General features: G+C 55.3%; 3 protein-coding genes across 4 annotated transcripts in view; 1 reads left to right on the top strand and 2 right to left on the bottom strand.

Annotated features, from left to right (window-relative positions):
* MAPK8IP2 (mitogen-activated protein kinase 8 interacting protein 2) overlaps positions 1 to 5,192 on the bottom strand; it is a 34,550-nt gene extending 29,358 nt beyond the window's left edge. The window contains exon 1 of the mRNA XM_034430063.3: positions 4,752 to 5,192. Coding sequence (XP_034285954.2) covers positions 4,752 to 4,816 — 65 coding nt within the window. The 5' untranslated portion in view covers positions 4,817 to 5,192. The remainder of the gene's footprint in view (positions 1 to 4,751) is intronic.
* A 1,245-nt stretch (positions 5,193 to 6,437) lies between these two features.
* LOC148112735 (uncharacterized) lies at positions 6,438 to 15,571 on the bottom strand. Of its 2 annotated transcripts, none has more exons than XM_087873524.1 (5): positions 15,298 to 15,514; positions 14,302 to 14,457; positions 10,562 to 10,663; positions 9,148 to 9,273; positions 6,438 to 7,281 (listed from the first exon to the last, which is right to left on the bottom strand). In XM_087873524.1, exons 2-5 carry the CDS (start codon positions 14,455 to 14,457, stop codon positions 7,141 to 7,143), a joined length of 525 nt encoding a protein of 174 aa, XP_087729650.1. In that variant the 5' UTR covers positions 15,298 to 15,514; the 3' UTR covers positions 6,438 to 7,140. The 2 variants fall into 2 exon arrangements, with proteins under 2 accessions (XP_087729650.1, XP_087729651.1); XM_087873525.1 differs by lacking the exon at positions 6,438 to 7,281 and adding an exon at positions 8,504 to 8,666 and having other exon boundaries at positions 15,298 to 15,571.
* Positions 15,198 to 25,971, top strand: CHKB (choline kinase beta). The gene is made up of 11 exons (XM_034430065.3): positions 15,198 to 15,740; positions 16,514 to 16,622; positions 17,485 to 17,598; positions 19,917 to 20,050; positions 20,267 to 20,371; positions 20,707 to 20,765; positions 20,875 to 20,962; positions 22,426 to 22,534; positions 23,983 to 24,089; positions 24,332 to 24,413; positions 24,650 to 25,971. The coding sequence occupies exons 1-11, from the start codon at positions 15,562 to 15,564 to the stop codon at positions 24,704 to 24,706; spliced, it is 1,143 nt and encodes a 380-aa protein (XP_034285956.2). The 5' UTR covers positions 15,198 to 15,561; the 3' UTR covers positions 24,707 to 25,971.
* Positions 25,972 to 26,948: the final 977 nt, after the last annotated feature.

Genomic DNA, 26,948 nt, shown 5'->3' with positions numbered 1-26,948 from the left:
CCCCCCTTGCCTCAGCACCTGAGTGAGGGGGGGGCCTCTTCTATTAGCTCCCGAAGGAGCTAAAAGAGGGGGAGCCCCACCTCTGCCCCCTCCTGCACAGACTTGCACACACACCCCCGGCCTGAGAAAGAGCCCCTCACGGCTGCCCAGTGTAATTCATTGATGCTTTGGGGACAGAGAGAGAAGCAAGATTCGTCCTGGAAGGTTTCCATTAAAGCATCTTTGGCTGAAGTGGGTGGCACGACTGATTGAAAAGCCAGGTTCATGCAGCACATTTGACCCCAAATCTGGGTCATGCAGTGAAACCTGCAGGCCCCAAATCAATAAATCGGATTTCCTGGTCCTCACCATGTGCTGAAGCATCAGCCCTCCAACTCCCAAGCAACAATTCCTGCTTCAATCACAATTCTTATCTTTCCCCCATTCCTCCATCTCTCCCTCCCTCCCTCCCCCCCTTCAGTTTTGACTTCTGAATCATTAGATAATAATGCCACCATGTCCATCTTGCAGCATTTTCAAGGTCTTACTGGGCGAAACACCCCTGGAGCCCCCCACCCCCGAGAGAAGGCAAAATCCTTCTCAAGAAAGAATGGATCTGACCCAGCTCCTCACTTGCTGAAGCAAAACCTCACCACTTACTATCTTGAGGATGAGGGAAGCCGCCACTTAAAATGACAGAATAAGAGAGTTGGAAGGGACCCTGGAGGCCTTCTAGTCCACCTCCTGCTCAAGCAGGAGACCCTGTATCAGAACTCCAGGCAAATGGTTGTCCAATCCCTTCTTGAAAACTCCCAGTGTTGGAGCAACCACAACTTCTGGAGGCAAAAACTGTTCCACTAGTTAATTGTCCTCACTGTCAGGAAGTTTCTCCTTAGTTCTAGGTTGCTTCTCTCCTTGGTTGGTTTCCATCCATTGATCTTGTTTTCTGGTGCTTTGGAGAATAGCTTGACTCCCTCCGCTTTATGGCAGCCCCTCAAATACTGGAAGGCTGCTCTCATGTCACTCCTTATCCTTTTTTCCTTCCATGCAACATGGAAGTGGGGGCTCCTAGCTGAGGACATGGCCCCTCCTGGTAGCTCCAGGTCCTGCTTAAACTCAGCAGAGACCAAGCTGGACCAGGCCAGACTCGGTTTCTGCGCTTGGTTGCTGATCAACTTTCAGAGCCAGTGGATCCAGTGGCCGCATTCTCACAGCAGCTTAACCAGGTCACTGAAAGACATACTGACTGCAGCTTCATTGTCCGTGAAGCAAGTTAGAGTTGTCTGACAACTCTAGTATTTTGCAGCTCGACAGAATGTGCATACGCTAAAGACAACTTAGTTAAGTGTGTTGTGCGAATCCAGGCTAGATCAACACCCTAGAGGGAGAGGTACACATCACAAGCAAAAGGAGACAACCCCAGATGTGTGACTGTGACAGAATCACAGAGCTGGAAGGCACCTTAGAGATCTTCTAGTCCAACCCCCTGCTTGGACAGGAAACGCGATGACATTCAGGACAAATGGCTGTCCAATCTCTTCTTAAAAACCCCCATCAACTCCAGGGACACTGCCCTCATCGTAAATACATGCCAGTTACTAAGCCCCCAAATTCTGAAGACATGATGTGGGGATGCCAGGTTGCTCCCCATAGGTGTGAAATGGATGGCATATAAATTTAATAAATAGCTAAGCAAAAAGCCTGGGTGTGCTCTACCAAACGGGCTTCACCAACTCAAGAGAGTTGTGGAGGTGCTCCAACATCTCCAGATCTCATCTTGGCAGGTGATACCTCTCTATGGGCGGAATGAGATGTCCTCTGCAGAGGGAGGCCCATGTACATCCACCCCACTGCACAAATCTCTTTGGCAAACCCCATGGGGGGACCCTCCCAGGGTCAGAGCAGGACTTCTGTGGAGCTGGGACCGGAGGGGCTGCAATGGGCATCTGAAGCTCTCCGGCTCCTTCTGACCATGCCTCTCTCCCTCTTCCTCGTTGCCCCAGGCCATCTCTGAATCTAACCCATGGGGCTCCTGGTCCAGGACCCCCTTCTCACCATGGGTACATTCAGACATGGCCTGGGGCAACAAAGTAGCAGGACCCTCCCTCCAGTTATGCCCCCGTGGCCAATAACTTTGAATAAAACATATAGTGGCCCTGATTGATTGATTGATTGATTGATTGATTGATTGATTGATTGATTGAAAAGATGGCCACCCAGCTGACTATAGCAACTTACAAGCAGGTAAGGCAATAAAACAGCCAAAGCACCCAGGAAGATAAAAATGCAAAATATCAACATCCTGGTAAGTTCACCGTTTGCCCTGCTGGAAAAGCCGGGTTTTTCAAAGTCTTCCTAAAGAGCAGAAGGGTCAAGACACTGTTCCAGAGGGCAGGGATCCATTTGGGATCCACCAGGGATCTAGCAATGCCTCTCTCCTTCTTGGCCCTGAGCAGCTCCTCACAGAGAAAGTCCTTGGCATTCCTGGCTGCCCTCTTAACGGGTCAAGCACATCAGCAGAGAAGCCGGATGAAAGGCTGCCATTGAGGGTCCCTTCAGTATGCTTCTTAAATGTGCTCTGGGGCCATCCATGTGTACGTGTGCATCCTCTACCAGGTTATGTCTTTTCAGTTGTCCCAGATTCTGGAAAGAGGGCGTGAGAATCTCCCCTTCATCCATGAGTCTCCCTTAAAGGGCTCACAGATGGTCCTGGCCAGAGCCATTCCTCTCCTTACTCTGCCCCTTCCACTGCCCCCCACCTGAGAAAAAGGCCAAAGACAACCCAAACCTCTTCCCATCTTGTGGCACCCAATTCTCTTTCATCAGAATCATGGAACCCACCCCCTCAATTGTATTCTTGCCTTCAAAATACACCCCCTCCTCCAGGTGCTTGGTAACCACCAGTTGGCCAAGGCCAGTGCCCTGAGAGTTAAGGAGGCCAGGAAGCACTATGCTGGCTCCATATTGGGTGGGGTGCAGTGGGGTGGCTCAGCCCAGGCCCCAAAGATCTGCGAAAGACCCCTCCATCCTGGCCTTCATCTCATTCCCCTCCCCCCACCTCTCCCTTTGTGCCAAAGCAGATCTGCAGGATCCCTGCTCATTCAGAAGAGATCCCAGAAGGAGCAAAGGAGGATTCCTCTGACAATATTCCTGCCCTTTCCATGGATCCATTTAATTGATGTCCAGCCTTTTTTCCCCCAGACGCCAAAGGTGGGCTGCGGGTGGCTCTCCCTTGATTTTATCCCACACCTGGGTAAGCAGAGAAAGGGGCCATTTTGGGGGGCCGGGGTGGGCTTGAATCTGACTCCCCAACGCTTCAACTGCCAGCCGTGCCCTGGTTCCTGGCACCCTGGTTCCCCTGCAGCCCCGTCTCAGGGTGTCCCCAAAGGGCCCTTCAGGAGAACAACCACAGCAGAATGAGAGGCCTCCCCCATCTCCAGGGTGCATCTGGGGAAACCAAAACGGGGGTCTTGACGGGCCCAATCCAGCCAGGGGCTCCTGGTGCTCTCGCAGCCGCTGGATCCACCCTTGGGGCCTCCCTGCCCAAACAGACCCACTCAACTCCCCACAACAAATTTCCGGCTCCCAAGGATTGCCCCTCCCTGTAGATCCTGCTGGGCTTGGGATCCTTCTCCCCAAATAAGAACCTCAGTTCCTAGAAGGAGCCCTCCAGGATCAGCTCTGGCTCATCCGGTGCCTCTGGGGGTCGCCAAGGGAAACTCCTCTTGGAGCCCCTCTTTGGCTTTGAAGAAGGGGCCCACAAAGCAGGGTTGGCACTATGCAGCCCTCTGCCCCACCGTGGCTAGGGGTTCCAAGAGGGGCAGAGGGCTGCTGCTCATCTGGGAGAGCTCAGCTCAGTGGCAGCTCCGGCTCCTTGCCAGACTGAGCCTGGCAAGGAGAGAAAGGAGGAAGGGGGAGGGGCGGGAGGTCCGCCCATTGCCCAGTTTGCCTATTGGTGGGGTGGGCAACAGCAGGGCTCCCTCTCAGGACCACACAGGCCTAAAGCGCTCTCCCCACAACAAGCTCAGCGCTTGGCCTAGTCCCCTCCGAAGGAGGGTCAGGATAAGCGTCCCCCACCCCAGGCCCAAGCTCGGAGCACAGAGCGCCCAAGCAAGAGCCGGAGGGGGCTGCCACGGGCGGGGTCCGGCTTCTCCGAGACCGCTCCAGAGCCGCCGAGTCGGGGGCAAGTGCTCCATGAAAGGAAGGGCGGCCGGATGGGCGACGAAGAAGCGGCACCCCGAAAGCCGCGAAATGCCTCCGCTGCTGCGGCCTCCAGGCGGGAAGGGAAGCGGCTTCGCTCTTTATCTGGGCCGAGCGCCGCCGCCGCCGCCGCCGCCGCCCACCCCCACCCCGACGGCAAGAGAAGCAGGCAGGCAGGCAGGCAGGGATGGAGGGTTCCGGGGGAGCGCTCACGCGGAGCGGCCCTCTTGGAAGGGCAGGCAGGGAGCGGCCGGCGACCCCCTTGGCGGTCGGCAGGAGGGACCCCAGGTGCGCGAGGACGGCGGGGGCCAGGCCCAGTTTCTCCGAGGAGCCGCCCAACGCTCAGCCAGCCGAACCTCCTCGGCCGCCGCTCCCAGGCCCAGCCTCTCCGCCCGGGTTGCGGAGGGGCCCCGGGGAGCCTCTCGGAGCCGCGTCGGCCAGCACCGCTCTCTCTCCGCCCTCCCCCCCCCCCCCGGCCTTGGAGGCTGCCTGCGGGCTCAGCCCCTCCGCGGAGGCCGGGCGGGGGCGGGCGAGGGGCGGCCGGGCCGGGGGCGGCGGTGGCGGCGCCTTACCTGCAGCTGGGCGGCGAGAGCGAGTGGAAGGTGGAGAGCGAGAACATCTCCGCCCGATCCGCCATCTTCTCCGGGCGCCGCGCAGGGCCGCGCAGCCGAGCCGAGGCGAGCGAGAGGCGAGGCGCCGCGGGCGAGGCGAGGGGCGGCGAGGCCGGTCGGGGCGGCGGCGGCGGCGGCGGCTCTTCACTGCGGATGCTGCCCGGAGAGGCTGGCAAGAGCCGCAGCTGCCATGGCGCGCTGGCGCTTCCTCCGGCCGGGCCCGGGTAAACAGCGCGGGGGGCTCTGCGCCTGCCCTGGCTGCGGCGGGGGGGGAGGGGGGGGCGGGCGGCGCAGCCAATACCCACCAGCCCGTCGTGCTCCGGCGCGGCGCGACTCGGCGGGAGGCGGCGAGGGGGAAGGGGAGGAGGGGCAAGGCGGAGCGAGGCTCCACAGCGCCCCCTCCCCACTGCGGATGCGCGGCGCGACACCTCCAGCCTGCCGGGTCGGGGGAGGCGGCGGCCGCAGGAATGTCCAGCCCCTCCCGGCGCCCCCACCCCGCCGCCAAAACAAAGCGGGCGCCCAATGCCAGCGTCGGGCGCCCGGTTGCAGAACGAGGGCGCTGCGGGCAGCCCTGCCCAGGCCGGCGGCTTGCGGGGCGAGGAGCTGTCCGCGCCGTTGGTGCTGAAGGGCGGCTGCGAGGAGCTGTCCCTGGGGCGGGCGCGGGCTGCCAGAGGCCGCTGGGGAGGCGCTGCCCACCTGTCTTGCCGCGGGAGTCGTGGCGCTGCCTGGGGCGTCTCGGCAGCCCAGGGAGGCCCCGGCAGGAAAGCTTTGCCAGGTCCGTTCTCCTGCTGACGGTGCAAGCGGGGAAAGGTCCCGCGGGGGTGGGTGGCTGGGCGGCAGGAGACAGCCGGTGCCACGACAGGCCCTGGCGGCATCTGCCTAGTGAGGGGCCAGATTTCGCACAGAAGCGGCCCCAAGAAACCGGGCCTGAGCAGGGTGGCAGGGGAGACCTCCCTCCCTCCCTCCCTCCCCAGGGAGCAAATTAAAGAAACTCCAATTAAAGGCAGGTCCTGCTGCTCCTGGGACTTCCCCACTAGGCCCTGCCCGGCAGCCCAGACTCCCGGTTGCTACGGCTGCCCGCACTGTGGGCAAGCCACTGATCCAGGGCAATGCACCGACACCGCATGCTGCCTTCCCAGGAAACCTGGGCCAAGAGAAGAAAAGCATGGACAAAGAGCCTCCCCCGGGCTGGTGCCACCCAGAATGCCCGGCCAACTACTCTGAATACCAAAGTGGGCATCTGGAGGGCAGAAAGTTGTGGCAACTTCTCTAAGGGGGGCACCTGATGCTCCAGGAGGTCTCTGCTTTGCCCTTTTCTGCAGCACATACCATACTGACCTACACTGAATTAGACTGGCCACGTTGGCTGTGGATGATGATAACTCAGCACATTGGGACTGGTGTGCCAGGCTGGGGTCAGAGATTCATAATTGGCACACACACCTCTGAAAACATCTCAGCCAGCATCCCAGTAGCTGCAGCTTCCCTCTAAGGCAGAGACCCACAACCCTCTGTGCCGATGCCCATGAATACAGGCAGGGCAGGAGGTGGCCCTCCCCAGGACTAACCATGCAGCAAATGAGGGGGGGAGGTTTGTTGGCTGATGGATGGATGGGTGGATTTATTTATTGGTGCAACAGAGCTCAGTTTTGAATGATGGTTTTTAAGTGTTTTTATTTTGTTCACCAGCCAGAGTTCATTTTGCCGGGTGGAAGATACATGCACTTGTATGATAAAACAATCTATCAAGCAGACCCACAGGCTCAGCCCCTTTCTAGGGTGTCATGAGATGATCATGCAACACATTGTGGAAACTTGGAAAACTGCTGTTATGTATGAAGGAGGCAACTCCTGCTTCCTCTTTTGTGTTCTCGTGTTTCCTCTTTCGTATTCTCGTACATCCTCCATGCAGCCAACCAGATACTCCTCCTCCTCTTCCTCCTGTGGGGTCAGCGACTGTTGAACTGAGTGCCATCTTTGTCCACCCCACTGATTCCCCCAAAGGTTTCACCAGGTACCTCTGGCTCTGCTGCTTCACTTGTGTTTTTATTCTATCTGGTCAACTCAAGGGGCGAACATGCCTAAAGCTCCTGCCTCTCATTTTCCCCACAACCACCCTGTGAGGTGGGTTATCCCAGTCGCTGCATATTCCAATGCACCACAGTGGATACTTAAATAAGTCTTAAAGTTGCCAAGGTTGGACATCCCTGTTCTGGGCCAAGGCACCTTTTAATTTGATATGATTGCGGGTGGACCTCAGGTACAAAACCTCCTGCTCCCCTCAGCATCCCAGGCATTTTATTCCACCAAGTAGCAAGGTGACCCCCCACCCCCAGACGTCCTCCAGCCATCACAAGGCTTCTCCACCTGCCAGCAGAAGATCCAGGTAAGCCCCACCGATGAGATCTTTCTCCTCTATGCCTAATTCACTCATCAGTTGCCAGGCCACTTCCTTGCCTTCCTGGAGACTCTGTTGCTCCTCCAATACCACCTGCAAGAAGGGAGAGTGGACGATGGGATACGGGGCTCATACACACAGCAAACCCCTCAACCCCAATGTGCAACCAGCTGTCTTGTGAAACCAAATTCATTTCCAACAATATGAGATGGACAGGGGGTGGGGGTGTCTCCAAACTTGGCAACTTTTAAGACCTGTGGACTTCAACTCCCAGAACTCTGGGAGTTAAAAGTTCACAAGTCTTAAAGCTGCCAAGATTGGAAACCCTTGAGATGGGCAAAAGTTGGTTTGTCTGAGAGGCTGGCTTTTATGGCTACATCCTCCTCCTCCTCCTGTTTTTTCCACAGATGCAGCTTTTTGGCTCAACAAACGTCGTCTGTGGTCCAACCAGGCGTTTTTCCTATCTGCATTTATTCTACAGGTAGTCCTCGAATTATGACCACAATTGAGCCCCAAATTTCTATTGCTAAGTGAAACATTTGTTAAGTCAATTTTGCCCCGTTTTATGAACTTCCTTTTGGTTGCTAATCACCGTAGTTAAGTCAGTAACACAGTTGTTAAGTGAATCTGGCTTCCACACTGATTTTGCTTCTCAGAAGGTCGCAAAAGGGGATCACATGGCAACCGTCATAAATATGAATCGGTTGTCAAGCATCCCAATTTTGATCACGGGATCACGGGAATCCTGCAACGGTCGTATGTGTGAAAGACAGTCATAAATCACTTACACTTAAACATTGTAAGTCGAGGACTACCTGTGTCTCTCTGTCTTTGACCCAGCACAGAAAGCAGCACCACACTAAAGCTCCTTAATTAGAAGGCTCTTCAGATCCAGCCCCCCTTTTTCTCCTGCAATAACCAATGTAAAAAGGTTCCAATTCAGCAAAAGCAGGAAAAAAAAACCCTTTAGGATTCCAACTCACTCCTCTGACTTCCTGTCAGTAGCCAAGTCCCTCTCTGTGGTATGTTGCAGGTGTGGCAATAACGGGGTTCCCCTTCGTTAAGCTAATCAAGGCAAATTCAGATAAAACCTGGCCAACCGTCGCTTATGGCTAGCAGGACCCTGGGCTTGGGGCATCTTCATCCCTTGGGAATTCAGCGCCTGGTGGTCTTCCTCCATCGCCCGCCTGCAGGGGTCTTCAAGGGGCTTCCACCCCTGCCAAAACCTGCTTTTCCTCAGCTAATAAAAATTGGCTTGCTGGCCCCGACTTCTTCTTCTTCTTCGGTTCTTTAGCTCTGTTGGCTTCCTTTCGGCTCTTCCCGAGAGAGATGGAGCGCCCGTTCTGTGCAGGAAAACCTCAACCACTTTCCTTCACGGCTCTTTTCTCTGAATCTGTTTATCACCTCCAGGCGCAGTTTGACTGTCTGGGAGATCACGTGGCCACCTGGCGAAGTGTGTTTACCTGCTGCCTCCTGCCCTTGGGGACAAGGGAGGAACAAGCCAGGAAACTTCCATGCCAGCTCTGGGAGCAGGCAGGGGCAGGGAGGCTCACACACCCCCTCCCCACAGCTGGAGGTGCTGGGCTACTGCAGCCCCCGAGTTAGGGATCTTGGGGGTCAGCTAGATGCACCTTCAGTTCAATGATCTCCAAGAACATTTTTAACCGAAGGTTGTCCAAACAGAGTCTGAGGACCCCAGGGATGGGGAACAAGCCTAATGAGAAATTATTTCTCTATAAACTATCAACTATAAACCATCTTAGTAACAGCACCGTCTCTTAAAATGACCTCTTTTTCCCACATCCCATCTCATACCTATAACCCCCCCCCCATTTACAGATGCAGTATTCCACGTGGGGTCTCCCCAGGGCATTATAAAGTGGATCAACTGTTCCAAACTCCACTAGAGAAGCCCCAGTTGCTCATGGAACGGAAAGGCCTCCAAGCGCTGCTCCTCACCTCCAGCTCCACAAAGTCACCCAGTCCTTCCACCTGATCCACGTGGACACGGGTCTGGCCCACCATATAAAGGTGGCGCGCCTTCTTCACCACTCCTTGCTCTCCAAGCGCCTGGGACAGCGCTGCCTGTGGGGGGGGGAGAGAGGCAGGCAGAGCCCAGGGGTCATAGAGTGAATCGCATGTCCCAGCCCCCCCCCCCTTCTAAGAGGCCTCAAGGCCCCGTCTCTCCCCTTCCCTGGATACGAAGCCGAAAGGGTCACCGGGAGCAGATGAGCTGCGGTGGGAGATGAAGGTGCTTTTCCAAAAGGCAACTGGACTTTCTTGGTTTTTTCCTTGAAAACATTTCACTTCTCATCCTAGAAGCTTCTTCAGTTCTGAAGAACTGAACATGTCCAGAAATGAAGAAGCTTCTTGGATGAGAAGCAAAACGTTTTCAAGGGAAAAATCAAGAACGTCCAGTTGCCTTTTGAAAAAGCACCTTTGGGACAACCATGACCTGGAGGATGAAGAATCTCCATGGACAATGGGAGAGGAGGCAGCCTTGGAGCACAAGAGCAGGAGAGGGCATCTGATGTACGTCCCGGAAACACCTGGAGGGCCCTGCAGGAAAGTGGCCAGACCAGACGAGGACCTGCCTGGGCTGACCCACTTTCCTCTGACCATCTCCAGGGGGGAGGAATAGGTAGAGAGTCTCACACAGGATGACCTTCTGATCCGGCCTTGCATGGTAACTGGGCGCTTCCAAGCTTTGGAGGGCTGCCTGCTGCCTCATTGCATGTGGAATTGACTTTGCACAACATGTTTTGGTGTCGACTGTTGGGTGTTGCCTGGCCTGGAAAAACGCCTCTCTCAGGTCTGCCAGGTCCAGCATCCTGCCATCAAAGGCTAGATGGGGGAGGGGACAAATGGGCAATAGCTGTGTGTGTACATGATGGGAAACAGGGAGGGGGGGAATGACAGGTGATAAGACCGGAGATGCCCGGAAACCAGCTTGTACCAGCGGGCACCAAGGCCATGCACCCTGAGAAAGAACGTGAATTGCCCCAGAATTTTTCAGTGTTCTCAAAACATCCTAGACAGCTCCAATTAGTGAAATATGGACTGGTCATAGGGGGAGGGAAGAAGAGAAACTTTTCTGTATTTTTTCGTGCAGGAAAACCTTAGATCTAGCCTGACTTTACTGCAACCAACCACTTTTAGTCAAATAACATTTTGCTTCAGTCTAATGGAGTCAAGGGTCTTTCTTTCCTCAGGGACTGGGTTGGGGAGGTCTGACAGCCTCAAACATTCATGTGGCTGCTGGAAGCAGAGATGGGTCCTGCCCCCCTCCAGAATGACCGTGCTGTGCCTCCCAAAGCAGCCCCTCGGGGCCATTCCCACAGCAAGCAGCCCTTCCCAGTGCACGAGGCGTTACCACGAGTCCTCCGGGGTCATCGGTGGGAGAGATGGTGAACCGAGAGAGCTTAGGGGCTGTTGAGTTCGGCCGATCATAAAACACCAGCTCTCCGTGGCCATCCTGCAAAGAAAACATGGGTCAAGCATCAGCCTCACCTGGTAAAAGGCTCAGGATCAGATCAAACCTACAGATCAAAATAAGCAAATTAATCTTATTTTCTGAAATGCAACCCTGCCAGGCTGTAATTAGAGGAGAGGCTGAACAGAAGGCTTCTGCCTGCTCTTGCTCTTGAGGTGAAACTGGAGAGCAGCTGATGCAGGAGGCTTCTTTCTCTGCGGCCTGTCCTTGAATCCCTACTTTATTTTAAGATATGATCAGGTAACCTATATTGTCATTTATTTACATTTATTATTAAGTTTATCTGCCGCCCATCATTCCAAAGTGACTGGGCAGCTTAGAACATAAAAAGATTAAAATCGTCAAACATAAATACTCATCCTAAAGCTGTGCTTGCTGGGAATGATGGGAGCTGAATGGTGGGGAAGTCTGCCTTATGGGTAGTCCTTGACATACAGTCATCATGGAGCCTGCTTATTAAGGTCATAATATGTCCTAAAACGGGTCAGTCACATGATCGATCTAATTTTATGACTTTTTTGCAGCGGTCATTAAGCCGATCCAAGGTCATTAAGCAAATGCCCATTGTAAAATGTGGACACATGACCATAGGACCCTAAATGCAGTCTCTCTCTCTCTCTCTCTCTCTCTCTCTCTCTCTCTCTCTCCCACACACACACACACACACACACACACACACACACACACACGTGGCAACTCCAGAGTGGCAGCTGCTGGGGGTCCCCTGGGGGCTTCTCAGAGCCGCTTGCCTGCTTAATCCTCAGCGGGAGGCTCCCAGCAGGCCAGACGGGGAAGGCCCTGCCTACTGAAATGAACCTGCTTGTTTATTATGGAAAGTTCATCAACTTCTCAGGTTGACTTGTGATAAAGCCAAGAAGTGCCGGGATAGGATTTTTACTCTAATTCAGAAGACGTTTCTTAAAAGATACTTAAAAATGAAGCCAGAATTTGTTCCTCTTAGTTGGGAGTACAAACAGCTTGAAAGGAAATCTGGATGTCCATGTGTATTTTATCTGCACAAAGATGGAGAGACACATCAATTCCCAGATGGCCAGGGCAATAAAGAGTCGGTGGAGAGGGGGAAATGGCCTGTTTTAATTAAAGAGAAGAATTGGTCTAGCTCGATTTGCAACTGGAACTACTTCTGGACGTTTGTACTTGAAAGCAAAAAAAAAAAAAATGAAGCTCTAATTTTAGGTTTTGATTTTTAGAATAATTTTGTTATAGAAATAATTTAAAATTTAGAAATGTAAAGCAAAAGCAACTTATTTGTATTCTACTGCACTGAAAAAAAAATGAGAAATTACTTTTTTCTTTTTCTTGCATTCCTCTCTCTAACTTTCTTAATTTTTGCTTCTATTTGCATTTTAACTCACAATAAACTCTAATAACAAACGAAACAAAGCTCAAGCCATTTTATGAGTAACTTCCTGAACGTTGTGTCTTTTCATTTTCATTATTTTCAAGAGTTGACAATATAACTAACAATCTTCACATAAAGTGAAGGTTTTCTGATTCTGGAGTTTATTTATTTTATTATTTTATTAGATTTTTATACCGCCCTTCTCCCACTGGACTCAGGGTGGTGAACAGCCAAAAATAAAAACATCACATACAAAATTTAAAATTATTTAAAATTCAGTTGGAGCTGTGGTTGTCGTTCAGTTGCTAAGTTGTGTCTGACTCTTTGTGACCCCCACGGACCACAGCACCCCAGGCCCCCCTCCCTCGTCCCCCCAAGTTTGCCCAAGTTTTCCTGTTCGTTGCATTGATGACCCTTCCTAACCCATCTCCTCCTCTTCTCCTTTGGCCTTCCGCCTTTCCCAGCATCGGGCCTCCTCCAGGGAGTCCTCTCTTCTCATGTGGTGGCCAAAGTCTTTGAGCTTCAGCTTCAGAATCTGTCCTTCCAAAGGATCGACTTTAGGATCGACTGATTTGATCTCCTTGCAGTCCGAGGGACTCTCGAGAGCCTTCTCTGACGCCAAGTCCATTTCCAAATTCCAGAAAAGTTGTGTCTTTAGCAAAGCAAGGGGCACACAATGCACATGATGGGTTTGGGAGTCCCTTGCAGGTGGCCCCAACTGGTCAGGGGTCGGAGGGGCTTCTCAGCTTTGGAGACCTTCAACTAGTCTCCCAGCCTGAGCGCCCCAAAAACCAATGGAGCCATTTCTGCCATTTCTGTGCAGCTCAGGCAAAATCTTCCCAACTTGGAGCCTTCTGGGGGCCTTTGAAGATCAGCCAGCAGATCTGGGCAGCCGGCTGGAGAAAGTCCTTTGACCTGAGCGCCCCCCACCAAAAAATCTATTTCTTTCAGAACTGATATCCCAAAGCTCAAAGGGAGGCTGGGCTGAACTGCCCCCCTTCCACCTCTGCCAGAGAAGAGAGGGCCGAGTGACCCTGGTTTCTCCTAGGCACATCTTATCAATGCCATCAATGCCATCAAGAGAGCCAAAGAGGTAGCTGGTGCTGAGAAGGATGGCCTGGCAAGATGCCGCTCTGCCCACGAGACCTTGGAGTTCTGTCCTCCCCGGCAGGGGTGAAGACAGGAACCGTCTCGGCACAGAATAAGGCCGGCTTGTGCTAACTGGCAGGAGCCGATCCGGATGCTGCGGGGCGCCCCTCCCGTAACACCTGCCCATTGTTTTCTAAGAGGAGTGGGTGAGGCAGATCGAACACTGGGAAAGAGGGAGAGCTTTGGGAGCCCTGGGCAAATAGGAAAGGGAGAGAGGCTGAGCGGAAGAAACAGGTCGTTCAAAGGGAGAGGAGGGTTGCAGGAACCAGCAGGAAAGAAGAGAGAATAAGGGTAGTCCCTACTTATGTCCAGATTTGAGCCCAAAATTTCTGTTGCTAACCAAGACATTTATTAGGTGAATTTTTCCCCATTTTACAACCTTTCTTGTATGGTTGTTAAGTGATTCTGGCTTCCCCGTTGACTTTGACCCCGGGGCACTGCGACCGTCATAAATATGAGTCCATTGCCAAGAGGCTGAATTCTGATCAGGTGACCCTGGGGATGCTCTCACGGTCCTAAGCGTGACAAAGAGTCATAAAGCATTTTGTTCAGTGCAGTTATAACTTTGAATGGTCACTAATCGAACTGCTGTAAGGCGAGGACTGCCTGTAAAGGAAAGAGGGAAACTGGCCCAAAAGAATGGAATTGCAGGGAATGTTCAGTGCAGATGCCGCCACTTCTCAAACTGAAGAAACTCTCCAAAATTGGGTCACTAACATTACCCAATTCAGGGAGGCTGGAACCCAGCGCTGGGATTTACGCCTGGAATCAACCTACTTTCTGTTACACGCCTGTCACTCAAATCCTCCAGGAGGAACATCTCTAGGCAGCAGCAGAAAATGTAGAAATGAAATGGGCTGGAAACTGCTTAGCAGATTTGTTTGAATTTGGGGAGTGTTTTTCCTGCCTGGAAAAGTTAAAGATGAAGGAGTCTCGCTTATCCTCAAAAGGGAGGGGGGGCAAGGGGGGGGTCTGTCCCACTAAGCTGCATGGAGAAAGAATTCATGGGCCCATCCTGGATGGAAGAGCTGGAGACTCCCTTGAAGGGCAAAATGGGGGAAGCATACTGAGCCCCCCCCCCCCCATCCCACTTGGCTGGGTTACTCACTCTGAAGTCGCGAACCTTCAGCCGTCCATGGGGAACAGGAAAGAAGGTGTCTGTCTGAAGGATGAGAGAGCCTGGGGATCCACTCAGCTGCTCCACCCTGCTGATCAGCTGGGCCAGATCCTGCACCCGGGCCTTGATCTCCACATTGGCTGGCATCTACAAGACAATCAAAGATCAGGGGAAGCCGAGGGTGGGGGCCCCTGGTGCTCTCTAAGCTCTAAGTGGTTTCCTTGCAGACGTCTCATAACCCAACTAGGTAACATCCTCAGTGCTGGGGGGGGGTGTTCCCCTCTGTTTATATACTAGTGGCTTGACCCATTGGTGTTGGCGGGAGCGTTTCCTTCTTCTTGGTTCCTCAATTAGCCTGGTGTCTATTGCCTGAGTGCTTGTTTGAGTTGGCAGTTCCTTGCTTGGGGCATGAACAGAGAGCAACCCCTCTCTAGCACTGACGATGCTACCTAGCAGGGTCATGAAACGTCTGCAAGGAAGCCACCCAGCTCACGAGCACCAGGGACCCTGTGGCTCAATCCTGAGCTACGGCTATTGTCTTCTCTTGCAGCCGAGGATCTTCGGGGGAAATTCCCCTCCAAGGAGCCCAGCCCAGCCCATACCCCGCCCCCCCCGCCCCTCACCCCCAGCTGCTGGCCAGCGCCTCTCCGCCCTTGTCGGGGCCGAGCAGACGCGGGGGGGGGAGGGGGAGGGGGAGGGGGGACCCAGCCCGGATCTTTCTTCGCGGGGGGGGAGGAGCTTCTGCTTCTCCAAACCCCCGGATGCCCCAGACACGTGTAGGTCCCCGCTGGTTCCCCGCCCCCTTCAAGAGGCCCCGCCCCGCAGCGGAGGGGCTGGTGCAGCTGGCAACGGCCCCCCGCGCAGGTGGCCCGACCGGTCGGGAAAGGCGGAGGGAGCCGCCCTCCGGGGACCCAGCGCCCTGCACCACTTCTCTTCGCCCGACTGAAGCGGCGGGGCCGGCTAGGCCGCCTTTTCCAAGGAACGCACCCTCAGCTGCGGGTCGAGTGCGCGTTCACACAAACGCCGCTACACGTGTCGCGACCTTCACCCTCGCCGGGTTCCGCCGTTCCGCGATTGGCGCCGCGGCCGCCTACGTCACGTCCTCCGATTGGGCGCCGTCTCCTCCTTGCCCCGCCCCCTCCGTCCCGGGCCCGAACCGCAGCCCGTCTTCCGCCCCCGGAGCCGCCCCCGGCCAATGGGAGCGCGGGGGCGGGACCGGAGGGGCGGGGCGGCCATCGGTCGGTTTCTGCGATGGAGGCTCCGGACGGAGACGGGCCGGACGGAGACCGAGCCGCGCCCCGCTCGCCCCGCGGCTGCCCGGCCGTCCCCGCGCCCACCCGCCTGCGCGCCTTCCTCTGGTGCCGCGAGTTCCTGGCCGGGGCCTGGCGCCGCCTGGCCGCCCCCGAGCAGCTGGGCATCGTCCCCGTCAGGTGAGCCCCCCCGCCCGTGACGTCACCCGCCCCGCCCGTGGAACGCCCCGCCACTGGGTGGCCGCCGCAGGAAGATTCTCTTGGCCGGGATCCCTCCGGAGCCCCTCGCGAGGCTCCCCCGAGGCTCTTCTCCCGCAGCCACTCCCGCCCCAGGCGGCTCATCCCGGGGAGGAAGCCTCGCACCAAAGAGACCCTGGGGGGGTGAGGGGGGGCTGGCTGGGGATTCTGGGAGTTGGAGTCCGGAAGCCACTTTTAAAAGTAGCCAGGGTGGGAGACGCCCCCTCCCCCCTCCCCTCCCCCCCCACGCCACAGCCACGCCTAACAGAACACCGGTAGTCCTCGACCTACGACCACAACGGAGGCATTTGTTAAGTGAGGTTTGCTCCATTTGACAAGCTTCCTTGCCACAGCTGTTCAGTGAACCTCTGCAGTTGTTCAGTTAGCGCCACGGTTGGTAAGTGAATCCGGCTTCCCCACGGACTCTGCTTGTCAGAAGCTGACAAAACCTGCCCCCGCCAAGAGTCTGGATTTTGATCCCGTGACCGTGGGGGATGTTGCAAGGGTCGGAAGTGTGAAAAACAGTTACAAGTGCTGTTGTAACTTCGAACAGTCACTAAATGAACTGTTGTAAGTCGAGGACTGCCTGTAGCAGAGTTGGAAGGGACCAGCCCCCTGGGAGAGGTCAGGGGTGCTGCCTGCGTTCCCAGGGGGAGAGGAGGGGGCTTGTCCTGTCCCACCAGCCCCCAACCTGCCTGTCTCTGCTTCCCCCACAGCGGAGGGCTGAGCAACCTACTCTACAAATGCTCCCTGCCGGACCACATCCCGACCGCCCAGGAGGAGCCACGCCAGGTCCTGCTTCGCGTCTACGGCGTCATCCTCCAGGTGAGCTTCGGCCGGGCCTTCCGGAAGCTTCCCTTCCGGCCCCGGGATGACCTTTGCCGTCTGCCTGCTCCCGGGACCCCAGGATATCCAGCCGGGGCTCTTCCACGAAGCAACGGCTTCGTTTAGTTACATATAGTCCTTGACTTACAACAGTTCATTTAGTGACCACAAGTATGACGGCACTGATAAAAGTGACTTATGACCATTTTTCACACCTATGACCATTGTAGCATCCCCATGGCCGAGGGATTTACATGTGGATGCTTGTCAACTGACTCACATTTATGACGGTTGCATGTGTCCCAGGGTCATGTGATCACAGGCAGAGTCAAGAGGGAAGCCGGATTCACTTAGCAACCATGTTGCTAACTTAACAACTGCAGTGTTCACTTAACAACTCTGGCAACAAAGTTCATAAAATGGGACAAAACTCATTTAACAAATTTCTCACTTAGCAACATAAATTTTGGCCTCGATTTTGGTCGTAAGTCGAGAGCTACCTGTACTTAGGAAAACTGATAGGGCCGTTCTGGCTTTGCCACGAGTGGTTGTGCGCCTCCTTCTCACACATCTCCCTCCCTCCCTCCCTCCCTCCGTGTCAGCTGATCAGTGGCCATGGGCTCCCCTGGCAGGGGAAGAGCTGAAGCAGCCACTCCTGGGCAGTGGATTCTCCCAGACTGGCTTCCATGGACTGATGACCGCTTGACCGGCCACTTCAGTGCCGTCTCGCTGCAGGGCTGGGGATGGCCAACAGCCTCGAGACCTCTGGCTCCTGGTCTGCTGGAGCCCGGTTGGGAGGCTCAGGCCCCGGTGAGTCTGTCCTCGGGAGCAGCCCCTCCAATGCTCCCTCTCTCTCCCGCAGGGGGTCGACTCGCTGGTTCTTGAGAGCGTCATGTTCGCCATCCTGGCCGAGCGGGCCCTGGGACCACGGCTGTATGGCATCTTCCCGCAGGGGCGCCTGGAGGAATACATCCCGGTAGGTGCCACCCCTTCCCTCCCTGGCAGGCAGGACAGGCTGCAAGGTAGGGCTGAACCTGGCCTGGCACTGCCGCCAAATGCCATCTCCAGGCACACTTCTACTTGGTCTGGAATGGGAGAGGGTCTCCTGCTTGAGCAGGGGGTTGGACTAGAAGACCTCCAAGGGCCCTTCCAACTCTGTTCTTCTGATTCCCGGAATCCCATTTTAGGGAAGTGTGAAGAATGGTGGTGAGCATGCGGGTGGGTGGGCTGAGGGGATTCTGGTTAGCGCCCGTCCTTGCTTTAAGGCGCTCAGGCCGCCACCCCAAGCAGAGGGGCAAGGCTGCCCTCACAAGCTGCCCCCAGAGTTGCCTGTTGTGCAGAGGTTTCAACTCAAGTCCAAATTGGACACAGCTCTGCTTTGTGTATAATCTTCTTTGTTTCACTTTCTTAAACTTCTGACTCTGAATGACTGAATTTAAAGAGAGAGAAAACCCCAGAAAGCCATAAAATAGGCAAAACGGAGCCCTCCTCCTCTGGAAACCTAGCAGGAAGAACAGCCTCACATCTCAACCACAAGGTGTGGGGAAACAGCCAGGCCTTCCAGGGCTTTAGGAATCTAAACCAAGGGTCCCCAACCTTTTGGACCTCAGGGACCACCAAGTTCATAATTTTAAATCCCACGGACCACTAATACGAATCCAGTGCACCGCTTGCTGAAGCGCCTGGACTCCCAGTGACGGGATGGGGTCCTTCAGGCACTCTCCCTCCTCTCTCTCTCTCCCTCTCTCTCTCTCTCTCTCTCTCTCTCTCTCTCTCTCTCTCTCTTTCTCCCACTCATTCTCATCTCTCTTTCTCTCTCTCTCTCTCCCCCCACTCACTCTCTCATTCTGATTCTCTCTCTCTCTCTCCCACTCATTCCCATTCTCTCTGTCTCATCTCTCTCTCCCCCTCTCTTTCTCTCTCTCTCCCACTCATTCTCTCTCATTCTCTCAACTCTTTCTCTCCCCCTCACTCTCTCTCATTCTGATTCTCTCTCTCTCTCTTTCATTCTCTCTCTGATTCTCTCTCTTTCATTTTCTGTCTCTTTCTCTCATTGTCTCTCACTCTCTCATTCTGATTCTCTCTCTCATTTTCTCTCTCTCTCTCTCTCTCTGTCTCATTCTGATTATCTCTCTCTCTCTCTCTCATTCTCTCTCTCTCTCATCTCATGGGCCAGCCAGTGTCTTGGGGCTGAGAGGAAGTCAAGCATCTCCCTGAGAGACCGAGGTGCACGGAGCACCAATAAGGGCCAGAAGAAGTGCAGGAGTGAAGCACTACTTGCACTTGCACAGCTTCAGCATTCTGCCTTGGTATATTTGCTCCAGCCAGTGACGCAAAGCAGCCCTCGTCTCCTGCCGCTTGGGACTCGGAGCAGTAAACAGCAACTGGTCCAGGGAGCAGCCGGATTTTGCTCTCCATTGCGGGTGCCAGATCGGCCCCCTGCAGGCTCTCGTCTCTCGAGGAGTGCTCGCTGAAGCGGCATGGGAAATTTTGGCCGGGCTCCTCGAGAGACGAGAGCTTGCAGGGGGCCGATCTGGCACCCGCAATGGAGAGCAAAATCTGGCTGCTCCCCGGACCAGTCGCTGTTTACCACTCCGAGTCCCAAGCAGCAAGAGACGAGGGCTGCCTTGCACCACCGGCTGGCGCCACTATCCCAAGGCGGAATGCTGATGCCGCGCAAGTGCAAGTAGTGCTTCGCTCTCGCAGCTTCTAGCCATCACAATCGCTGCTTCGGCCCGCTTGCGCCACCTCCTCCCCCACCACGCAACAGCACCATTATTTCATTCCAGACGGAGAGGGCTGCGCTCCTTTTTGCGTATTGCACCACCTGCAAAGTTGTGCATTGCATGTGCCACCCCAGGACAGAGATTTCCAGCCCCGCCCCCGCCAGTCCCATATTCCAGAGCTGTAGTAGTCACACTCACAGGATTGGCCCATTGGTCATCCCGGAGCAGCTCCTCCACCAGGGGGCACCGGCAAAAATAGGAAGATTTCTCCACGGACCACAAAAATTTTCTCGCGGACCGCACCACCGGTTGGTGACCGCTGATCTAAACGGGGGGATGTTGGGCCTCAGTGTGGCTTTTTGCAGTGTGTGTGTCATGGGTCCTTCGCTCCCAGCCTGGTTTCAAGAGATTTTGGGGGACTTATAAATCAACGTGGCCTCGGGGTCTCCCAGAGGCCTTTCTGACCCCCTGCAGCCTCTCCTCTCCATCCGCTTCCCCATGATTCTGAGCTCGCCGCTCCCTCCAGCCCCCCCACGGCCTCAGGGCTGCCCTCTGTCTCCACCCGCAGAGCCGCCGCCTGGTGACGGAGGACCTGCCGGAGGCCAGCATCTCGGGGGAGATCGCGGTGAAGATGGCCCGCTTCCATGGCATGGTGATGCCTTTCAACAAAGAGCCCAAGTGGATGTTTGGCACCATGGAGAGGTGGGTCACCCTTCGGTGTGCTGGCTGGCCCCTCGGCTGCAGAGGCGGCTGGGGCTGCTCCCGGCAAGGGCCACTCCCTAGGCTGGTGGCCTTGCAGCTCTCGCCCTGCCAAGGACTCCAGGGGCCGCCTGGGAAGGTGTTTGGGCCTCTCCCCACCTGTCCTCCTCCCCTCCAAGGCAGCAGGAGCCTCCCTTCATCCTTCTCCGTTCCTGGCAGGTACCTGAAGCAGATCTCCGAACTCACCTTTTCCCAGGAGGCCCAGCGGCACAAGCTTAACCGGCTCAAGGCCTACAACCTGGAGGCCGAAATGCACAGCCTCAGGTGAGCAGGCGGCCAGAGAGAGGCCACCTGTGGGGCTGCCAGACTCTGGGCCATCCTTCACTTGCCCCAGACTGGCTCCCTGCCAGCTTTGCAATAGTCTCCCCCACACACGCACACTTCCCCCTGGGATCAGGAAAATGCTGCCGGTGGGGCAAGGTGGATTCAGAGGCTGGGACCCTCCAGGTTTCACACCCAAAAGACAGCTTTGTATCGAAACTCGGAGGGGGTGAAGTCACATTCCCCATGGCTCAAGAGAACCCTCTTGTCTTGTGGTGCCCCTCCCTCCGGAAGGAAAAGGGGCTGAGCTGTTTCCTCTCTTCCTTCCTCTTCCCCAGGATGCTGCTGGAGGCCACGCCGTCCCCCGTGGTTTTCTGCCACAATGATGTGCAGGAAGGTGAGGGCGGCAGAGACTCGGGGCCTCCCCAGCCACCGGACCAAAGCCCAGGAGGAGGTCCTGGCTGGGCTGACAGCCAACTCCCCTCGCCCCCTTTCTCCCCACGCAGGGAACATCCTCCTCCTGGCCGGCCGCCAGGCTTCCTCCACGGACCGGCTGATGCTCATCGACTTTGAGTACAGCAGCTACAACTACCGGTAGGCAGCCGGGCAGAAGGCCAAGGGCCCCAGGGAGGAAAGAGGGTGGGCTGCCTTTTCATCCAGTGATTTCCCGGCCTCTTCTAGCCAAGTCTAAGGAGGGCTTTGACCGCCAACTGGGGATACACTTAGTCCTCGACTTTGGACCACAATTGGGCCCAAGCTGTTTTTGTGGCTAAGTGAGACATTTCTTAAGTGAGTTTTGCCCCATTTTACGACCTTTCTTGCCACCGTTGTTCCGTGAAGCCCTGCAGTTGTTAAATGAATCTGGCTTCCCCGTTGACTTTGCTTGTCAAGAGGCCACAAAAGGGGATCACGTGACCTCGGGACACAGCAACCGTCATAAATATGAGTCAGTCGCCAAGCATCTGAATTTTGATCACGTGACCAAAATGGGGGATGCTGCGACAATCGTAAGGGTGAAAAAATGGCCTTTTTTCAGTGCCATTGGAACTTTGAACAGCCACTAAACCAACAGTCGTAAGTCAAGGACTGCCCACAGTCTCCTGGTGACTCCCTGCCTGCAGCCAGAGAGTTTGCTTGGCGAGGGAGGGAGGGAGGCTTTGCTATTTCAGTTCTTCCAGGGAGTTTCTCTGCTCTCCAGTCCTGCTTTCCGTGAAAACCTCCCCTCGAATTCCCCCAGGCCAGGCCTGGCAGTGACACGCCCCTCATCACAAATTAGCCAATTCATATGCCGGCTGTCTTTCCATCTTAGCCCTGATTGGTTTATTGAAGTGACCCCTTTCTGGAACGTGTTTTATACTGCGGTAGAAAGTAACCCAACAGTGCTGGGTTTGTATAGCATGCTCTATCACGTGCGCACACACACACACACACACACACAGAGAGATCCTGAGCAAAGATTTAAAATGTGCTTAGCGTCTTGATGCTCCGGCCAGCCTTTCACTAGCCTGACTAAGCACTGCAGAAACCCAGCAATTCCGTGAAAGTGCCCAGGGGGTTTGCTTGGCGTAGCAAGTGGTGACAACCTGGTTACAGGCATTCCTCGACTTATAACAATCATGGAACTGCCCATCACAGTCAGAAGTTGTGACAAATCAGAAAACAGACTGGGTTATGGATCAGACCCAAATTTACTATTTACTGGAGGTCATTAAGCGAATCTGTGGTTTGCAATGGGTGCAGTAAATACCGGGTTTTGTCAAAACTCATAAAATGTGGCCAGGTGACTGCAGGACACAGCAAGCGTCTTTAAATGCAGCCGTGTCGCTCAGTGCCCAAAGTTTGGTCATGTGACCGTCGAGGGAGGGGCAGCCGTGGGAACTTGGAATCCGGCTGGTAGGTAGCCCCAAGGTTGGACCCCTGTTACTTTGAACAGTTGCTGAGGAATTGGTCGTAAGTCAAGGACTACCTGTGTAGTGTAAGGAGATGTTTGGAGAAACACAGAGATATGCTGAACAAACCCAGTGCTCAGCTTTCTCTTCCTCCTCGTCCTCCTGCAGGGGCTTCGACATCGCCAATCACTTCTGCGAGTGGGTCTACAGCTACGCCCACGACGAGTGGCCTTTCTACAAAGCCAGCCCGGAGAGCTACCCCAGCCCCGAGCAGCAGGTGGTGGTCCTGGGCTCCTGGGGGAAGGGCGGGGCTGGATTGGAGGGTGGGAGCAGAACCGCTGGCTCAGGAATTCTGGGAGTTGAAGTCCGCCAGTTGTGAAGAGGCCATCATTGCCCGTCCCTGGCCTCGAGGCCTGTGGAATCCAACGCAGGACCCGAACCTCCAATCTCCAGCCTGGCTGCGGTGCTCATTGTTAAGAGTGCACCCTGGAGAAAGAGCGGGAGGGACTCCCACGGTCTGAAGGATGCGCTCGTGTTTATACATTTCAGGAAAGGAGGAGAAAATAATACACTAAAAGATAGGCAATAGATTTTTCTTCCCTGCCCTTCTAGTGCTTCTATCCTCAAAGAAACAGGATGGCCTTAAGAGCAAGAAACGCATGGCTGACGTTGCCATAGAAGCTTTGATACAGCAGGCCTAGAAGTGAGGATTTCAAGGTTGCCCCAGTTAGCACCCATTCTTTCTACCTTTCCGTCTTGCTAACCTGCTCCCCATTCCTGCAAGGATCCGTTTTCCTCCCAGCAGCAACGGCCCTGAAAGTCTGGAAGACCTGGTCTCTTTGGAAACGGAGTCGTTTCAGCTCAGGTGGCCCTCGAGCCTGCCTGGTCTTTTGGAACTTGAGCTAGTGATCTATTTGATCTATTCATTGGTCTTGCTTTCTGCTGTGGGAGTCGTAGTTGAAATGCCCAGGTTTTTCTTCCTGCTCTCCAGGACTGTACATTGCCAACAGTCAATGTGGGTGGAGCCTTGGAGGTCTTCTAGTCAAGCAGAAGACCCTCTACCATTTCAGACAGAGGGCTGTCCAGTCTCCTTTTAAAAGCCCCCAGTGATGGAGCCCCCACAATTCCTGAAGCCAAGCCTTTCCACTGGTGGATTGCTCTCACGGCCTCCTTGGTTTTAGGCTGGTTCTCTCTTTGCTTAGCTTCCATCCATTCCGTCTTGTGGTACTTTGGAGACTCGCTTGACCCCCTCTTCTTTGGGGCAGCCCCTCAGATATTGGAGGACTGACATTGTGACGCCTTTAGTCCTTCTCCTCATTAAATATACCCGATTCCTGCAACAGTTCTTCATATGTTTTAGCCTCCCGTTCCTTTAGTCATCTTTGTGGCTCTTCTCTGCACCCTTTCTAGGATCTTTTTTTCTATGGTGGTGAGGTGTTGGGTGGCAGAGCTGATTGATGGATCAATTGAGCATCTTCAGCAAAGGGAAATCTTGCACCTCCTGAGCAGCGACTGTTCAGGAATTGTTAGGAACAGGTTGGGAAAGTCTTCGCCATGCCCAGCCGGAAGTCGCTTCCTCCTTCTTGAATTCCATGGGGTCTCTATCACCGCCCCCAATTTATTTTGGCCCTAGTTGTCCCTGGGTTCTCAGAAGCTTTGCCTAGTGGCAGGCAGGAGGCGCAGTTTCAGAAGGTGGTTTGCCTCACCTGTCTCATTTTCCCTCAGCTGCACTTCATCCGGTGTTACCTGGAGGAGGCAGGTGGGAAGGCCAACCCCCCTTCGCCGGAGGAGCAAGAGCGCCTGGAGGCCAAGATGCTTCTGGAGATCAGCCGGTCAGTTGTGAGGGTCGGGGGTGGCCAGAACCGCTGCAGCAGCCAGCACCGGCATTTCACCGGCATTTCAGAGCTGTGGCTGTTTCCTTTAAGGGTGGGGGGTGGGCATTGCAAGAGGCTTCGGTCTGCCCCTCATTCTCCTGGGAAATGCTCCCGATTAGAAAAAACTGCCTCTGTGGGGCATGAATGGCAGATACCCCCTCTTCCCCCCTTGGCTGACATTCTCCCCCCCCCCCTTGCAGGTTCACCTTGGCCTCCCATTTCTTCTGGGGCCTCTGGTCTATCCTGCAGGCCAAGATCTCCACCATTGAGTTTGGCTACCTGGTGAGTGCCGAGGGCTGGTTCCCATTCTCCCTCTGCCCTCCCCCTCTCCCCGGCAGGGGCTGGTGCAGGGAAAGGCAACTTCTGGGCCATTTCAATAGGGCCTAGAGGGATAAAGGGTTGCTGCTGGCCCCCCAAGGGGTTTCAGGGTGCTGGGCTGCCCCTCCCTTTTCCCAAACAAAACTGGGTCTGGCAGGGAAGGTGGGTCACTTTCCCAGTCCATCATTTCCTCCTGCCAGGAATACGCCCAGTGCCGCTTTGAGGCCTACTTCCAGCAGAAGGCCAGGGGCGACTGACCGTTGGCTGGCCAGGGCTGGCATATTGGGCAGCTGGAGCTGAAGGACCAAGACTGGAGGGGTGGCTGGTCAGCCCTCCTGCAAGACGCGCTCTCTGCACCTGTGCTTTGGTGCTCTGATGCTGGACTTATTCAGTCAACCTGGTTTTTGGGCACTCCTGTGACGCCCTGCAGGGCAAGCAGCCAACCTCCTTCTGGATGGGGGGTGGGGGGTGGGGGTCGGGACAACTTCTCGGTTGCAGTCCAGGTGGACGGACAGGAAGAGTATCATGTCCACGGCCTCTCACGCGTGGGGTGCCTCCTGCTCAACCTCTGCACGACACCGCTGGGAAGCACCGGCTGCAAGGGAACAACCAGGCCCACTGGTGAACTTTGCACACCTGGGTCTGGTTGCTCACACCTGACAGTACGAGGCCCACTTCCCCCGCTCCCCGCTCAGCTGCGTTCCCATCCTTGGTCTTGGAGGGGGCCACATTTCCCCGTTCCAGACGGGTGCAGCTTGGGTGGGGGGTCATCCTTCACAAGACGAACCATTGCGCTCTTCATCCTGTGCGCCAGTTGCACCCTCTGCCTTTCCTTCAGACAGTCACTCATGTCCTGCTCACCTCCTAACTGTGAGGTGAGGATTACTGCAATGCATTGTAGGTGGGGCTGCCCTCGAAGACCCCTTTCTTTAGCCCCTGGTAAAGAAAGCCGTGGTGCAGTGTGTCATGGGCGCCTCTCATGTGCCCTTCCGTCACCATTGCGACGTGAGCTGTGCCAGCTGCCAGCCGGCATTCATTGCCTCCAAAACTCTGCAGGTCAGAGAGCTGGAGGGCTGCTTGTCTCCGGTCATTTCTGGAAGGGATATCCGCCAAGTCCCCCACCCCCCATTAAGCACTGCCACCTTGTGGGACCCGGGAAGCCTTGCTTCTCTCTTGGGGCCCCCAACTCTGCCCCAGGCTCCTCCAAAGATAAAGACGGGGGGCCCCTCGGGTCCAGAAAGCATTGAAACCTTGGCTTTGGTTCCAGGCCAGGGGGCCGTTTATTATACTCGATGGGCCCCGTTTTGTCCTCTTAATTCTGTCACTGATTTTACTCTGGGCTTCTAAATCAATGAAATGTTCAGCATGGAGGACTCCGAAGACCACCCCCCACCCCATGAGCTTTTCTGCTGTCCGTTCTCAGGGCAGCTCATCCCTGAAGCACTGGAATAGAGCTGTGGACGGATGCTTTGCACTCTCGGTCAGAATATTGTACAAAATAAAAAATGTTCATTTGTAGAAAGCTGCATTTCACCATCATGTTTTATTTATGAATGAACAATGAATCTCGCCATTGGAGGCAACTCCGGGTGGCTTCACCTTTTCCTCCTCTTGAAAAAGGCGGAGGAGGGGTCTGAAGGTAGAGAGTTCAAAAGGGAGGGTGGAGGGGGGGGTCTGAAGGTTTGTGGTCCAGCAGCAGCAGCATCCTTCCGGCAGGGCAGCCAAATGCTCCCCTCTCCCTACGCAAGAGGAACAAAGACTTGACCTGGGGGCCCTGCCTACGTTGCAGAGGTGGGAGGACCTGACTGCCCAGAGTGGATCGAGAAAAGCCCTTGCCAGTTTCCCAGGGCTGGATCCCGAGGAGAGACCAACTAGTGGACAGGCACCAAGAGGCAAGCTGAATGCCAGCTCCGTTGGGCTCTCGCCAGGCCTGCGAGAGCCACAGTGGGAGGGCCACAGGTGCCTGGCTGCAAACCACTGGGGAGGGGGCTTCTACCCGCAGCTTTTCTCAGTAGATCCCAAAATCCACTCCACCCGAGGGTCCCTGTTAACATCCCTATTCCAGCCAAGGTGAGCCACCCTTGCTATTCAGTCCGCCGCTGTTTATCCTGCCCCTCCAGGGATCGGCCAGCCCAGCTCTGATGCCCTCCAGATTTAGAGGGCTGCAAACCTGCCAGCTTCCCCGCTCCCCCCCCCCTTTCCCTGGGTGGCAGAGGCCCTAAGAAGAAATAGTTGAGCCCCCCGAGATCCCCCTCCCCGATTCAGATTCCTATTTTTACAGCCTTCTGCCTAATTCTAGAAGCCCAATTTTGGGAGCAATTGCTGAGCTCCAAGCAAAAGCAAGCATACCTGACTTTCCCTAATCCATCCCTGAGCTTTGTGTAAACAGCCGTCAAAGGCCAGCCCGTCTCCTGCTTAAGCCTTGTGCACACGGTGTCCTTGGTTTCCTCCAAGGACACAGACAGGTGCGGCGGGCAGGGCAGGGCAGGGCCACGCCCA

Source organism: Pantherophis guttatus, chromosome 7 (assembly GCF_059756535.1).
Source record: "Pantherophis guttatus breed Tessera chromosome 7, ASM5975653v1, whole genome shotgun sequence".
NCBI lineage: Eukaryota > Metazoa > Chordata > Lepidosauria > Squamata > Colubridae > Pantherophis > Pantherophis guttatus.
This window is presented reverse-complemented; position numbering and strand designations above follow the sequence as displayed.

Excerpts from the sequence above, each read along its gene's own strand:
- LOC148112735 (XM_087873524.1), bottom strand. The coding sequence starts at position 14,457 with ATGCCAGCCAATGTGGAGATCAAGGCCCGGGTGCAGGATCTGGCCCAG. Across the intron at positions 10,664-14,301 it reads TGAAGGTTCGCGACTTCAGA|GATGGCCACGGAGAGCTGGT; the intron begins GTGAGTAACCCA and ends TTTTCTTTGCAG. Across the intron at positions 9,274-10,561 it reads ATGACCCCGGAGGACTCGTG|GCAGCGCTGTCCCAGGCGCT; the intron begins GTAACGCCTCGT and ends CCCCCCCCACAG.
- CHKB (XM_034430065.3), top strand. The coding sequence starts at position 15,562 with ATGGAGGCTCCGGACGGAGACGGGCCGGACGGAGACCGAGCCGCGCCC. Across the intron at positions 15,741-16,513 it reads CTGGGCATCGTCCCCGTCAG|CGGAGGGCTGAGCAACCTAC; the intron begins GTGAGCCCCCCC and ends CTTCCCCCACAG. Across the intron at positions 20,766-20,874 it reads CCACAATGATGTGCAGGAAG|GGAACATCCTCCTCCTGGCC; the intron begins GTGAGGGCGGCA and ends CTCCCCACGCAG.